Here is a 17197-nt window from a genome sequence, read left to right as displayed (position 1 = left end):
TTTTTTTTTATCAGGGAACAACATTCCAATATCCATAACACATGATTCCATAACTGTCAAGGGACCAGCTTTAAAAGCATTAATATAACTGATTCATAACTAAAGCTGACAACTGGCAAGACAACATAAGGACTGCACTGTCACTGTCACCATCATCAGTACCAAAGAAAAGCTGTCCCATCATAATCAACTAACATGTATTTACATAGAGTCAACTGGACAGTACCAAAGAAAAGCTGTCCCATCATAATCAACTATAACATGCAAATACATAGAGTCAACTGGATTACCTTTAACAATCCAAATCAACTTCCAAGTTCAAAACAAAAAAATAATTTCACAAACTGATATTTGTCAGCAGCAAAACCTGAACACTTAAAACAACAATAACAAAAACCCTGTAACTTTCTTATTCATTCATCTGCAGGAGACCACATATATTTTCTGCAAACACTTTCACTTCACATTTTGCAAATCAAGAATCATGCTCCATCAAAACAAATATCCTGATCCTGCACAAGACCAGCAATGCTTTTGCTGTGAATGTTGCAGAGATGTCTGTTGCACTGTTGGCAGCAGAAGCAGTCTCAGTTTCTCATGGGCGTCACTGTGTTCAGACAAATCCATATATGCTACACCAAGTCTGCTAAGCAGATGCTCGACTAGCAGCATCACCCCAACAGACTTAGTCAGGCCTTGAGTGCGTGATTCTATATTAATTGTGTGTACCTATCGGAGTGGGTTTCCTCTACAGAATTTTGCCAGACGACAACACTCTCGTTGTCATGGGTTCTTTTCTCAGTGCGCCAAGCGCATGCTGCACATGGGACCTCGGTCTATCGTCTCATCCGAATGACTAGATGCACAGTTTTTTGGTTTTCCAGTCAAACTCGGGAGAAAGGGCGAGAGAAAGACATGGACCCACACCCTCACAGACCCTCTGTATTGGCACCGGGGCTTCTTAATAATAATAATAATAATAATGGTATTTATATAGCGCTGAATCTTGTGCAGAGACAAATCAAAGCGCTTTCGCACCAGTCATTCACACGCATGCATAACTCTAAAACTGGAGAAACTGAAGACAAGGAAAAGGCAGGGAAGGGAGGCTATTTTGGGAAGAGGTGGGTTTTAAGGCCAGACTTGAAAGAGCTGAGTGTGGAGACTTGACGAAGCGAAAGAGGAAGTTCATTCCAACTGCAAGGTCCAGAGACAGAGAAAGAACGGCGGCCAACAGTCGAGAGCTTGAATCTGGGTATGCGTAAACAGAGTGGATCCGAAGCTGATCGTAGTGAGCGAGATGGAGTGTAGAGGTGAAGGCAGCCACAGATATAGTAAGGGGCTGATTTGTGAATACATTCATAACATAGTGCTGATCTTGTACTTTATTCTGTATCTTAAACCATCATGCCACCTTCCTCCTTAAAGGATACACATCAGTGTGAAAGCAAGGAGCAGGCCAAAAATTACTGCAGCCCCCCGAGCCTCTGCCTGTGCTGGTCCACCAGCTGCTGTCTGTGGGCGGGCAGCGGAGCGTACCTCTCCAGGCAGTCTCTCCCCTGCCGGTCCACCTGCTTGAAGTGGATGATGGTCTCTCTCAAGCTCTGTGCGTCCAAAAAAACAGAAAGACGAAAAAAAAAAAAAAGGAAAAAATAGATGATATACTCTTTTCGTTGAAATGAGAGCACGGAAACTGTGTGAATATTTTTTTTTTTAACTTCATTTATCAAAATCGTGCAGATGCATAACACAGGCACACACATGTATGTTAAGACACACACATAAACACAATGCACACACACACACCAAAATTAACTATGTTCATTAAACATATATACAAGGACAAACACATAGAGACAGTAAAGACATCCACACGCACGTATATAGCAAAGACAGAATGTGGCGATTTTATGATGGTTCGACTAAAAACAGTCGCATCTGCAAACAAACAAAAAATCCCCACCAGTGATGAACCTCCAAGTTCTTAGTCATGGATTGAAGAGAGAGAGAGATACCACACAAAATAAATAACGAAACCATATACATTTTCATTCAACAAAAATAATAACAGCAACAACACTACACACCTTTATCCAGAGACAACATAACAGCAACAATGAATAACGAATAACAAAAACATACACTTTCATTTCACAAAAAAAAAAAAAATACCACCAACACTGCTCTCCTTTTTCAAGTGATGACACAACAGTGAGAATAAGGAACAAAACTATACAATTCCATTCAACAAAACAAACAACACCAAAACACTGCACACTTTTATCCACAGACAGCACAACAGCAACAATAAAGAACAAAACTACACACTTTCATTCAACAATAACACCAACATTACACACATTTATCCAGAGACGACACAACCAGTGGCACTGAACAACAAAACTACACGCTTTCATTCAACAATAACACCAACAACAACATTGCACACATTTATCCAGAGACGACACAACCAGCAGCACTGAAGAACAAAACTACACACTTTCCATTCAACAAAAAAATAACACCAACAACAACACTGCACACATTTCATCCAGAACCAACACAACCGGTGACACACCATCACACACTAACTACAGCAAACAATAAAGAACAAAACTACACACTTTCCATTCAACAATAACACCAACAACAACACTGCACACATTTCATCCAGAACCAACACAACCGGTAACACACAATCACACACTAACTACAGCAAACAATAAAGAACAAAACTACACACTTTCCATTCAACAATAACACCAACAACAACACTGCACACATTTCATCCAGAACCAACACAACCGGTGACACACCATCACACACTAACTACACCAAACAATAAAGAACAAAACTACACACTTTCATTCAACAATAACACCACCAACAACAACAACGCGCACCTTTATCCACAGACAACACAACAGCAACAATAAAGAACAAAACTACACACTTTCCATTCAACAAAAACAAAACTGCACACCTTTACCCAGAGACAACAGAACCGGCGACGCTGAAACAAAACTATACACTTTCATTTAACAAAAAATAACAACAACAACACTGCACACCTTTTACCCAGAAACAACACACCGCTGACACACCATCACACACACAGAGCGTGGTTTTTTGACTCACATGTGTAAACAAAGTGAGTCTATGTTTTAACCCGGTGTTCGGTTGTCTGTGTGTGTGTGTGTGTGTCCGTGGTAAACTTTAACATTGACATTTTCTCTGCAAATACTTTGTCAGTTGACACCAAATTTGGCATAAAAATAGGAAAAATTCAGTTCTTTCCAGTCATCTTGTTTAAAACAATATTGCACCTCTGGGATGGGCACAAAAAAAATAAAAAAGAAGCCTAATTATATGCAAACTGCATTTACTGTTATATTTATATTTTTTGTATTCTCTAAACTTGGCACTTTGACCTCTTATTCTGACACAACAACAAGAGGAGTCATTATTATCATTTTTTGTTCAAACAGGAACTTCTTTTGCTAAGCATGGATTTTTTTAATTTATTTTGCAAACGTTTTTGGTGCAGATAGTAAAAAAAGGGAAATTACTCTGTAATTAATGCTAGGGGACTTAATCTATCACAAGTGAGTCTTGAAGGCCTTGCCTCGCTTGTTTGTTTTGTTTTTTTTACCTGATCCGGACACCTCAGCACCATATCCCACAGGGACCGTTGCAGGGCCCCGTGGGTGTCATCCTGTGTGCTGCGGAAGAGGAAGCGGTTGAGGTGGTGGACGGCCACCAGGAAGAGCAAGGGAGACCAGCGCTGCTGCACCGTTCCGGACATCAGCGATCCGGCGTACAGCTGCAAAAGACGGGGGTCCGTCTCTTCCGGGCTGAGGAACCTGTCCACGTCGATCAGCATCTGGGGACCCAAAACCCAAAACCAAATCCCATTATAACAGGAGCAATAGCCAAAGGATTAAAGCGTTGGACTTTCAACCTGAGGGTCCCCAAGTTCGAATCTTGGTAATGGCGCCTGGTAGGTAAAGGGTGGAGATATTTCCGATCTCCCAGGTCAACATATGTGCAGACCTGCTAGTGCCTGAACTCCCCCTGTGTGTATACGCAAGCAGAAGATGTGTGTGAATGAACAGGCACAAACATTTCCCATGTGAGGATAAATGCAGTTATATTGTATTGTTTTGAATTGTATTGTTTTGTATTGTATTGTAAATAAAAACCAACATATCCCTGAAAACTGAGCATGGCTGTCTTAACAGCAGGGTAAAGGCGGTTATACATGTAAAACCAAACTTGTACATATCATGCATGCATACACAGTCACAGACACAAACACACACAGACACACACAGTCACACACACACACCCTTCCACACACACACACACACCACATACTCGCATATCACCCCCCCCACCCACCCACCCACCCCATCACATACTCCAATCACTTCCACACCAACACTCCCTCATCATAAACAAACGCACACACACACAACACATACTCCAATCCCCAACTTTCTCCACTCCTTCCTCCCACACACACACACACACACACACACAAACACCCTTCCACACACAAACAAACACACTCACACACACAACACATAACCCAGTCTCCAACTTCCTCCATCCCCTCCTCACACACACACACACACACACACAAACACGTAACCCCTTATCTCCTCCCCTCCTGTCCCCCACTCCCCCATCCCCCCACCCCAAACCCCCACCCACCCCAAAACACTCCTCACAAACCCACACACTGACCTCCTGCACGGGGAGGGTCATGGCACGCAGCAGGAGGGATCTCTCCTGCCACACGGCCCTCCGCAGCAGACAGCTGTGGCACTGCTGCATGGGCAGCAGCACGAAGGCCGCAAACACTGGGTCCCCGTAGGACACCGCCTCAAACTGCTCCAGCAGCAGCATGTATCTGATGAGCATGCACAGAAAAACGTGGTGGTAAGGCACTGAGAGAAATGCTCCCCCAAAGGAAATGAGGCACCGAGAAATGCTCCTCGAGGAAATAAGGCACCAAGAAATAGCTCCCTGAAATGCTCCCCAAGGATATAAGGCACCGAGAAACGCTCCCCAATGGTAAAAGGCACCAAGAAATGCTCCCAGAAATGCTCCTCAAGGAAATAAGGCACTGACAAATGCTCCCCACGGATATAAGGCACTGAGAAATGCTCCTCAAGAAAATAAAGCACTGAGAAATGCTCCCCAAGGGAATAAGGCACCAAGGAATGCTCCTCAAGGAAACAGGAGCATGTATCTGATGAGCACACAAAGGAACATGGCAAGGCACTGAGAAATGCTCCTCAAGGAAATGAGGCACCGAGAAATGCTCCCCAAGGAAATAAGGCACTGAGGAATGCTCAAGGAGACAGCAGCATGTCTCTGAGCACAAAGAAAACATAAGGCACTGAGAAATGCTCCTCAAGGAAATATGGCACTGGGAAATGCTCCTCAAGGAGATGAGGCACTGAGAAATGCTCCTCAAGGAAACAGCAGCATGCATCTGAGCAAACACACTGAGAAATGCTCCTCACAGAAACAGTAGTAGCTTTCTGAGCATAAACATAAGGCAATGAGAAATGCTCCTCACGGAAATGACAGCATGTATCTGAGCACACAAACATAAGGCACTGAGTAATGCTCCTCATGGAAGCAGCAGCATTTACCTGAGCACACAAACATAAGGTACAGAGAAATGCTCCTCATGGAAATGGTAGCATGTATCTGACCACACAAACATAAGGCACTAAGAAATGCTCCTCACGGAAACAGCAGTATTTAACTGAGCACACAAACATAAGGCACTGAGAAATGTTCCTCATGGAAACAGCAGCATTTACCTGAGCACACAAACATAAGACACTGAGAAATGCTCCTCATGGAAACAGCAGCATGTATCTGACCACACAAACATAAGGCACTGAGTAATGCTCCTCATGGAAGCAGCAGCATTGACCTGAGCACACAAACATAAGGCACTGAGAAATGCTCCTCATGGAAACTGAAGCACGTATATGAGCACACAAACATAAGGCACTGAGAAATGCTCCTCAAGGATACAGCAGTATGGATCTGAGCACGCAAACATAAGGCACTGAGAAATGCTCCTCACAGAAATGGCAGCACATATCTGAGCACACAAACATAAGGCACTGAGTAATGCTCCTCATGGAAACAGCAGCATTTACCTGAGCACACAAACATAAGGCACTGAGAAATGCTCCTCACGGAAATGGCAGCATGTATCTGAGCACACAAACATAAGGCACTGAGAAATGCTCCTAAAGGATACAACAGTATGTATCTGAGCACGCAAACATAAGACACTGAGAAATGCTCCTCACGGAAATGGCAGCACTTATCTGAGCACACAAACATAAGGCACTGAGTAATGCTCCTCATAGAAACAGCAGCATCTACCTGAGCACACAAACATAAGACACTGAGAAATGCTCCACACGGAAACAGCAGCATGTATCTGAACAAAAACACTGGGCACAGAGTAATGCATCTCACGGAAACAACAGCATGTACCTCATCACAAAGCTAAAGATAAAAACTTGCACCAGTGTCAGAGCAGACACTATTCCTGATACAATCCTGACACTTACAAGTCGCACAAGGAGCACAAACAAAAAAAAGTTAATACTGAGCACCAACACATACATTAATGCTGCAGTAGGTGACAAACACAGCTCCTGATACAATCCTAACACTTGCAAGTCATCGAAGGAACAAAAAAAATATAGCTACTGGTAGTAGTACTACTGAGACTCAAGACAAAACAACAATACTGCAGCTAGTGCAAACACTATTCCTGATACAATCCTAACACTTACAAGTCGTAGAAGGAGCATGCAAAAATACTGAGCACCAACACACACACACACACACACACACAATAATGCTGCAGTAAGTGACCGACACTATTCCTGACACAATCCTTAACTCACTCAATACGGCCAGTCCTCTCTTCTCCTCTACACAGACCCCTCGGATGTCCAGTGGGTGTCTCAATGACCCAACCTTTAGCTTCCGTCGTCAGAACTGTGGTATTCTTTGTCAACATTCACCTCTTCAGTGTAAGAGCCTTCCGCTTGTAATATTTTGATGGTGGTAATTGGGGTGAAACGCTGTTAACGTCGTCTCTTTCGCCGTTCGTATGGAGTGAGTTAATACTTACAAGTCATAGAAGGAGATACCAGGGATGTTCTCGTCAAAGTCCATGGCACTGAGCAGGCGTGGCGTGGTGTACAGACGGAACAGGGAGGCCAGATAGGGGTACACTGACTTCTCCAAGAATAACTCATTACCTGCCAACAAACCAGATATTTGTGCTTTTTTTTTTTTTTTTTTACTTTCAAATCAAAAGGAGGAGTTTGTATTATACTCCATGTTTGGTGTTTACATATACTTACCATGTCAAACTGATGCAAACTAGGCCTATGGTTTGCTCTGTTTGGCCAAATTTCGCGCGGCTAACAGTGAAAAGACGCCCCTCTTAGTCTGGCCCGCTCTTAGCCAATCAAACGCCTCTAACAGCTATAAGCGCTGAATCATTCCTTGACAATAGTTTTGAAATATAAATAAATAGATAAAGAAAGAAACAAAGAAAGAAACAAAGAAAAGTTTCTCAAGAAGGCGTCACTGTCCAATCACGCTACAGCACATCTACTAAGCAGCTGCCTGACAGAAAGTGTAACCCAACGCCCTTAGTCACACCTTGGAGACAAACGAAAGAAAAAGATAACACAGGCTGTGGCATCTCTCTCTTGAATCCCCTCACCTTCACCATGGGGAAATGACAGCAAGCAAAGCTGAAAGGTTAAGGAAACCTAAACTTTCATCCTTTCCGCTAATCCTTACCCTAGTTATCATACTGACACATGAGCCATTATAGCCATGATCATAATAATAATAATGGATACTTATATAGCACACTATCCAGAAATCTGCTCTAGTTGCTTTACAAAAACGCTTTTGTTAACATAATACGTCATATCTATGTTACATACACACACCAAAATGTGACTACACACACACACACACACATACACACGCGCGCGCGTGCGCACGCGCGCACACACACACACACACACAGATGTCAACCTCTCTATTTTTAGGAACGTACAGACATTTTTTTTTTCTTTTCTTTTCTTTTCTTTTTCTTCTTTTTTTGACATCCTGAATTTCATCAGCATTCATTTAACTTTTAATTATGTGGCATTCACGCCCTAATTACCTACACCTGCTACAAAGTCAAACTCTGTTTTTGGAAGCTGGTTTTGATTTATAGACAATGCCTGATTTTTGTGGGTTTTTTTTTTTTTTTTTTTTTGCACTGCCCAGAAGCTTCTTGGTGGTCTGTTTGCATTTCTGAGACCAGCAGTGTGACTCACTGGTCCAATCCTTGCTCAGTGCACCCTGTGCATCACAAAACTGATTACCAAGCAGCTTGACAACAAGGAACCAGGTTGGTGACCCTAGCTAACCAAAAACAAACTTTCTGGAATTACTTTGACGATGGGGTAACATCGGAACAAACTGCGACCAGTCGTAACAACAAATGACGGGCACAAAAGCTGAGTGGTTAAAGCGTGGACTTTCAATCTGAAGGTCCCAGGTTCAAATCTTGGTAACGGCGCCTGGTGGGTAAAGGGTGGAGATTTTTCCGATCTCCCAGGTCAACGTATGTGCAGACCTGCTTGTGCCTGAACCCCCTTCGTGTGTATATGCAAGCAGAAGATCAAATACGCACGTTAAAGATCCTGTAATCCATGTCAGCGTTCGGTGGGTAATGGAAACAAGAACATACCCAGCATGCACACCCATGGAAACGGAGTATGGCTGCCTACATGATGGCGTAAAAACGGTCAAACACGTAAAAACCCACTCGTGTACATACGAGTGATCGTGGTAATTGCAGCCCATGAACAAAGAAGAAGTAACAACAAATGATAAAATCTGACAGTTGGCATCACTGACTGAAACTTGCATTCCATTGTGTCATTCCACTGGCATCACTCACTGAAACTTGCATTCCATTGTGTCATTCCATTGGCATCACTGACTGAAACTTGCATTTCATTGTGTCATTCCATTAATACCTTACGGAAATTACATTATTACATAATTTTGCTGATGTTGTTGTAACAACAAAGTTCTCTGAGTGAAATCTGGGTTGCTCTCCTTGGGAAGAGTATGTCACAGAGTGCAATGCCACCTTTTTTTGAAAAAAATATTTCTATCTGCAAGTGTATTAGTTTTCCTAACAAAGTGGATTTTTTTTCTACAAAATGTTGCCAGGGACAACGCTTTTGTTGCCATGGGTTCTTTTACATGTGCCAATGCTACGCAGCAGACATCTACATAGGTGAAGGAGAAGAGGGAGAAGGAGAAGAAGAAGACGATTTTTCATGCTTCTATTTCACTGACTTTTGTTGCCATGGGTTCTTTTACATGTGCCAAGTGCATGCTACATACAGGACCTCAGTTCATCATCTTATCTGAATGATTATTAACATGCAGATCACTACATAAGGTCCTGAGAATTGGGGGAGGATGAAACTGCTGAGTGTGGAGGGATTCGATCTCGGGCACTCAGATTCTCTTGCTTCCCAGGAAGATGTGTTACCCCACTGGGCCATCACTCCAAATGTATGCCAAACGGCTCAAAAAAAAAAAAAAAGAAAAAAAAAACCCTGTACCTCCCAGGAAGACGCACATGAGGCGAGAGATCTTGAGGGTGACGGACACGTGGGACAGGGAGCGACTTCTCCACATCTCCACCAGGAAGATCCACTGCACCGCACTCGTCACCACGGGGATGCTCGACGTCTCCACCGTCCTCTGGGACTCTGATGTTCTGAGGTACAATGATGACAGTGAGGATAATGATGATGATGATGATAATGATAATGATGGTGATGATGATGATGATGATGATGATGGTGGTGGTGATGATGATGATGGTGATGAGGCTGAGGAGGAAGGGGAGAATGAGAAAAAAGAAGCAGAGGAACAAGAAGGAGAAGGAGAAGATGAAGATGAAGCAGAAGATCGAGAAGGAGACGGAGAACAAGAAGAAGAAGAGTTTTCATGCTTTAATTTCACTGACATATAAAAACATATTCTGGAGACAAATATCAAAACTGAAAGACTGGTTGTGTGCTCAATAAACAAGATGGTGAACCAAAGTGCATGCCTTGATACTGAAACAAAGTAAAATCAAGGCAAAAAAAAAAAAAATTCCTACACAAAAAATCTTTCTCATACAGAAGTACTCCCTCCCATGGTTATGCCTAAGGTGGTAAAAAAAAGATTAAACATATATCAATCTGATGTGTCAAAAAAATGTAATATAATACAATACAATACGATGCAATACAACACAATGCAGTACAACATAACACAATACAACACAATGTAATACAATTCAAAAACAATACAATACTATACCACACAATACAATTCAATACAATAACAATACAAGTCCGCAGGACCTACTTATCTTTCTGACCTTATCAGTGTTTACGCTCCCACAAGAAATCTCCGCTCTTCCTCTGACTGTTACCTTTTGAAACTTCCTTGTGTCAATACAAGAACCTATGGTGAACGTTCTTTCTTCTTTGCTGCTCCTCACATCTGGAACAACCTTCCTTATCATATCCGTGCATCTGATTCTATCTGTGATTTTCGCTCATCACTAAAGACTCATCTTTTTAAAACCTATCTATAAGTACTCTCAGCTTCCTTTTCTCCAACACCACCCATGTCAGCTCACTCTGGATATATGTAGAGTGGGAAACGGAGAGTGTGAGTGGGGGGAGGGTTTTTTGAGAAAGAGTGGTCATGGATGTTTTATGTTACTTGTAATATTTTTCTTTCATGTAAAGCACCCTGAGTGAGAAAGGGTGCTATATAAATGTACATTATTATTATTATTACAAAAGAAAAATACAATACAAGGCAGTCAATTAAGACATTTCGGCCACACAGTTTTCGTCAGCACTCACGCAGACACGAAGCGGTTGTGGAGGTCAACCAGAGGCAGGAAGACCCAGTCCTGTGGCATCAGACTGCTCTCCCATCCTCCATCCATCAGACTGGCCGTCTCCCGGGGCAGCTGCTGGTACCGACACCTGCGCTCACAGTCACAAACCTCACTGTAGTGTTCGCTGACAGAATGATGACAAAAAAGGTAGGTTGTTGTTGTTGTTGTTTTTAATTGCGGGGTAAAAAGGAAATTTTCTATCAAAAATTATGTTTAAGTAACATACTTACCGTGACCCACTAGTGCAGACTCCAGCAGGAGTCTGACATTCCTGTCCTGTGCAAACTACTATCCGCCTATGCGGAGAAAACGAAAGTAGCTACGGCGGATAACCTCCTGGAAGTAGGTAACCTCCCCTTTGCCCCCCTGACTAGCGCCCTCTTTTTCCGGCAGCCATTATGAGTCCTGTTCCTGTGCTCTTCATACGGCTAAGTTTTTTTTGTATTTTCTGTCTGTCGATTCTCTGGTGTTCTTGTTTTGGGAAAATTGGATAAACTGAAAACCTTTTCACACACACACACACACACACACACGCACAGAAATGACCCCCCTCATCCGCCCACCCTCACCTCACCTACCAAAAAAAGAAAAAAGAAAAGAAAGAAGAAAAGAAAATGAATAAATAAATAAATAGGTTAAATGAATAAATGAGTCAACATGTACATGTCAGACAATTTTAAATGAAAACGTCCTCATAATTCAAAGAAAAACAAACATGCACACAGACACACATCACACATACCAGACACACACATACACACACAAAACAACCCAAAACAAAACTGCCAAATCAAAAGAACATAACAAAGCAAAACAAACCTAACCTGCCTGGACTGAGCCACCTTCCCCTCTATGCGGGCATAGGTCCTGAAGTAACGGACTCTTATCACTGACAACGACTCACACACTACATCACACCACACTTTCAAACACACACACACCACAGACACAGACACACATACACATACCATGCACACAAAAAAACAATCGCCCAAAAAGGCACCAAGCTAAAAAAAACAAAAGCAAAATCCAACCCACCTCGACCAAGCCATTTTCCTCTGGGCCCTGTTCGCCGACAGCAACACATGTACCACATCACAGCACACACACACACTTACACACAAACACACACACATCAAAAGTCGCCAAACTCAAAAACAACCAAGCGAAGTGCGACCAAACCCACCTGGACTGAGCCACTTTCCACTTCATGTGGGCGAAGGCCCTGAAATAATGGGCCCCTGATCATTGACAGAGACACACACACACACACATCACACTACACACACACACACACGCACACACTTATACACACACAAACTCAAACTGAACCAAGTGAAGTGCCACCCAATCCCACGGACTGAGCCACTTTACCCTCCACGTGGGAGAAGGCCCTGAACAGTGGCTGAAATAATGGGCCCTAATCATTGACAGCAACACACACAACAGATCACACCACATCCACACCCACACTCACACACACACACGCCACACCGCACATACCACACACACACAAAAGTTGCCAAACTCAAAAACAACAAAGTGAAGCACAAACCAACCCACCTGGACTGAGTCACTTTCCCCTCCATGCTGGCAAAGGCCCTTAAGTAATGGGCCCTGATCGATGACAGCAACACACATACCACATCGCACCACACACACAAAAAGTCTCCAAACTCAAAACAAACCATCCCCAAAAACGAAGCATGGCTGCCTACATGGCGGGGTAAAAACGGTCATACACGTAAAAGCCCACATGTGCATATACAAGTGAACATGGGAGTTGCAGCCCATGTACGAAGAAGATGAAGAAGAAGAAGAAGAACAAGAGAGGCAAGGCCTTCAAGACTCACTTGTGATACACTTAAAAAAAAAAAAAAATCCAAGCTTTTTATGTATTGAGTATAATTTCAAGATGTAATGTTTGAGATGAGAAAGATCAGTTTAAAGCAAATTAAGTCCCCTAGCATTAATTACAGAGTAATTTCCCTTCTTTACTATCTGTACCAAAACGTTTGCAAAATAAATAAAACTTCCATGCTTAGCAAAAGAAGTTCCTGTTTGAACAAAAAATGATAATAATGACTGCTCTTGTTGTTGGGTCAGAATATCAGATCAAAGTGCCAAGTTTAGAGAATACAAAAAATATAAATATAACAGTAAATGCAGTTTGCATATAATTAGGCTTCATTTTTTATTTTTTGTGCCCATCCCAGAGGTGCAATATTGTTATAAACAAGATGACTGGAAAGAACTGAATTTTTCCTATTTTTATGCCTAATTTGGTGTCAACTGACAAAGCATTTGCAGAGAAAATGTCAATGTTAAAGTTTACCACGGACACACAGACACACACACACACACACGTGCGCAGACAACCGAACACCGGGTTAAAACATAGACTCACTTTGTTTACACAAGTGAGTCAAAAACGACCAAGCAAAGCGTCACCCAAGCTCACCTGGACTGAGCCACCTTGCCCTCCATGTGGGCGAAGGCCCTGAAGTAGTGGGCCCTGATCATCGGCAGCGACTTGATGGCCTCTGTCAGCAGCTGGCAGTTGTTGGTGGTGATCTCCTCCTGGGTGGCGCTCTTCAGGATGTGAGTCCTGGAGATCTTCAGGTCTGCCATGGAGGCAGCTGCCAGCTCCTCTGCCTGCCCCTCACTGTCATGACAAAAAAAAAAAAAAAATAAATAAAAAGAAAGGCGGTCAATATTATAGTTAATCAGCTGCCATTGTTACAACAGTTATTGAAAACTGCTGAAGTCCTAGTTAATCAGCTGCCATTGTTCCAACAGTTATTGAAAACTGCTGAAGTCCTAGTTAATCAGCTGCCATTGTTCCAACAGTTATTGAAAACTGCTGAAGTCCTAGTTAATCAGCTGCCATTGTTCTAACAGTTATTGAAAACTGCTGAAGTCCTACTTAATCAGCTGCCATTGTTCCAACAGTTATTGGAAACTGCTGAAGTCCTAGTTAATCAGCTGCCATTGTTCCAACAGTTATTGAAAACTGCTGAAGTCCTAGTTAAACAGTTGCCATTGTACCAATGTTTAGTGAAAACCGCTAAGTCCTAGTTAATCAGATTGCCATTGTACCAACGATTACTGAAAACCACCAGTGGCGATTCTACAAACGTAGAAACATGCATTACCCTTGGTTCAATGTAGCCTATTAAATTTCTGATTTTTCCCTGTGATCCATGAAATATGTCTATCACTGAGGACTGTGATTTGAAATAGAGGTGTCATGTTCTGCGTGTTATTCTACGTTTATGTTTTGGTTGGTTGCTTGCTTGTTAGAAATACCCTTGCAGACTGTTACAGTATTGCATAATGTAATGTAATTGCCAAATGTGTCGTAAGTTGACATTCTGTTACACTTATATAGTGTATAGATTAGAAGTGTTCTGATGATAAGTCACAAGATTTATGATAGATAAATTAGAATAAATAAGTAACTAAATCTAAGAATAAGTCTACAATAAGTAAGCAATTTGTTTATTTATTTGTTTACGTTTTTGGGTTTTTTTTTCAAGGCCTGACTAAGCATGTTGGGTTACACTGCTGGTCAGGCATCTGTACAGCAGATGTGATGTAGCATATATGGATTTGTCTGAACACTGTGACACCTCCTTGAGTAACTGAACTGTTGTGATGATGATATTCAAGAGACCATAAATATACCCTTCTACGCACGGGCAAAAAAAACAATGAAAAAAAGAGAGAAAAATATGTGTCTATGCGTGAGTGTGTGTGAGCAATCAACTGCTGTGTTTGGAAAGTGGATAGTGTCAAGGACTGACCACTCTGAGGTGGGCTTTCTGGCACTGACCATTCCATCAATTTTTGACCAGAGGATTAAAAAAAAAAAAAAAAAAAAAAAAAAGTAACCCATATACAAACATAATCATACATAACGCACAAAACTTAAGTAATGACAGGCATCCAAAGCAAAAACCAAAACAACGCCAGCAGGCAACTTACTCATGCGAGGCACACAAAAATGAAAACATAGTAAGAATGCCCATTTATCCAGTCCAGAGAAAAAAAAAAAAAAAAAAAAAAAAAGAAGAGAGACTTTCCAGAAATAATATAGGTGAACAGATGGGAAAGACAGAAAATATGGATCAAATGACAGAAAGAAAAGATCAGAAACAATGAAAGTGAGAGAAACCAGGAACTTCCAGAGGACAGGGAATACTATATAGATCAAAAGATCCCCCAGCCAGGAAACCTGGAGGGAATGGGGGAACAGCATCTTAAACATAAGACATATACTCATACGCAAGTACAGATAAACTGACGACTAAACATAAGACACATACTCATACGCAAGTACAGATAAACTGACGACTAAACATAAGACATATACTTATATGCTAGTACAGATAAACTGACGACTAAAAATAAGCCATATACACAAGTATGGATAAAGTGATCACTAAACATAAGACATATACACTAGTACAGATAAACTGATAACTCAGCATCAGTTTCAGTATCAGTAGCTCAAGGAGGCGTCACTGCGTTCGGTCAAATCCATATACGCTACACCACATCTGCCAAGCAGATGCCTGACCAGCAGTGTAACCCAACGCGCTTAGTCAGGCCTTGAGAAAAAAAAAGAAAAGAAACTCAACCTAAGACATATACACATATACGGAAAAAACTGATCACTAAACATAAGAGATACACACTAGTACAGATAAACTGGTAACTAAACATAAGACATATACACAAATACAGAAAAAAAAACTGATCACTAAACATAAGAGATATACACTAGTACAGATAAACTGGTAACTCAACATAAGACATATACTCAAATACGGAAAAAACTGATCACTAAATATTAGAGATACACACTAGTACAGAAAAACTGGTAACTCAACATAAGACATATACTCAAACACACGTACAAACAAACTGATGACAGATAATGGAAGCTTACGGAATGAAGTCAGCACTGAAGAGAACCGTCGACATCAGGTCCTGAGCCAGAAACTCCTCACCCTCCAGCAGCCTCGACATTATGTCCAGCGTCAACTGGTGCATCATGGGAGGCCTCGATGCCACACTCTGATTGGCAGACAGACACACAAAACAAAGGCACACTGGGAGGCCTTGATGCCACACTCTGATTGGCAGACAGACACACACACAAAACAAAGGCACACTGTATCAGTACATTATGGTTTTTTTTTGGAAGCGGTCAGAATCCTCTCAAATGTTTTGGAATATTCAGCTCGGAACTTATCGGAACCACTGGGATGAAGTGAATACAGAGTACTGGATTGGCAATGCAATTATGAAACAGCTTGACAGAAAAAAATGTTACACAATTTTTATTTTTCTTCTTTATCATATTCATTATGATCGTTTCAAACTTTTAAACAAAATTGAAATATTACATTCAAACACACACACACACACACACACACACACACACACACACACACACACACACACACACACACACACACACACAGATACCACAACAAACAGCAACAAGAAAAAAAAAAAAAAAAGAAGTTCAAATAAATAAATGACTGTTTTGATTCTCCTGCCTCAAAACCCTGGCACTCTATTCCTAAGGAACATTCTGACAATGTTTCAGAATACTCCTTTTCAATATTTTTGCTTGTAAAGATGAAAACAAAATGTTTTCTTTCATTTTTTTTTTGTTTTTTAAAAAGTACTTACCACTAGTGCTCTGTGTCTGGTCAGTGCAATGTTATGATAAAATGCTGTGAGAAGTTTGAAAGCATTATATAAATGAAATAGTATTGTCATTATATATCATCATAATCATAACTACTTTTGAAAGTGCTATATAAATGAACTATTACCATCATTGTATATCTTCATCATCATCATGGAGTGATGGCCTAGAGGTAACGCGTCCGCCTAGGAAGCGAGAGAATCTGAGCGTGCTGGTTCGAATCACGGCTCAGCCGCCGATATTTTCTCCCCCTCCACTAGACCTTGAGTGGTGGTCTGGACGCTAGTCATTCGGATGAGACAATAAACCGAGGTCCCGTGTGCAGCATGCACTTAGTGCACATAAAAGAACCCACAGCAACAAAAGGATTGTTCTTGGCAAAATTCCACTTCGATAGGAAAAACAAATAAAACTGCACG

At 41.7% G+C, this 17197-nt stretch overlaps 1 protein-coding gene across 2 annotated transcripts in view; it reads right to left on the bottom strand.

The window, feature by feature from the left end:
* The window catches only part of LOC143280901 (RNA polymerase II-associated protein 1-like), a 47846-nt gene continuing 30649 nt past the window's right edge, over window positions 1-17197 (bottom strand). For both annotated transcript variants that reach the window (XM_076585678.1, XM_076585679.1), the window contains exons 24-31: window positions 16008-16135; window positions 13515-13718; window positions 11016-11141; window positions 9708-9865; window positions 7184-7313; window positions 4750-4915; window positions 3653-3883; window positions 1-1604 (exon numbers count right to left, since the gene is read on the bottom strand). In XM_076585678.1, the coding sequence (XP_076441793.1) occupies window positions 1467-1604; window positions 3653-3883; window positions 4750-4915; window positions 7184-7313; window positions 9708-9865; window positions 11016-11141; window positions 13515-13718; window positions 16008-16135 (1281 nt within the window). In that variant the 3' untranslated portion in view covers window positions 1-1466. The remainder of the gene's footprint in view (window positions 1605-3652; window positions 3884-4749; window positions 4916-7183; window positions 7314-9707; window positions 9866-11015; window positions 11142-13514; window positions 13719-16007; window positions 16136-17197) is intronic.

Source organism: Babylonia areolata, chromosome 4 (genome assembly GCF_041734735.1).
Source record: "Babylonia areolata isolate BAREFJ2019XMU chromosome 4, ASM4173473v1, whole genome shotgun sequence".
NCBI lineage: Eukaryota > Metazoa > Mollusca > Gastropoda > Neogastropoda > Buccinidae > Babylonia > Babylonia areolata.
This window is presented reverse-complemented; position numbering and strand designations above follow the sequence as displayed.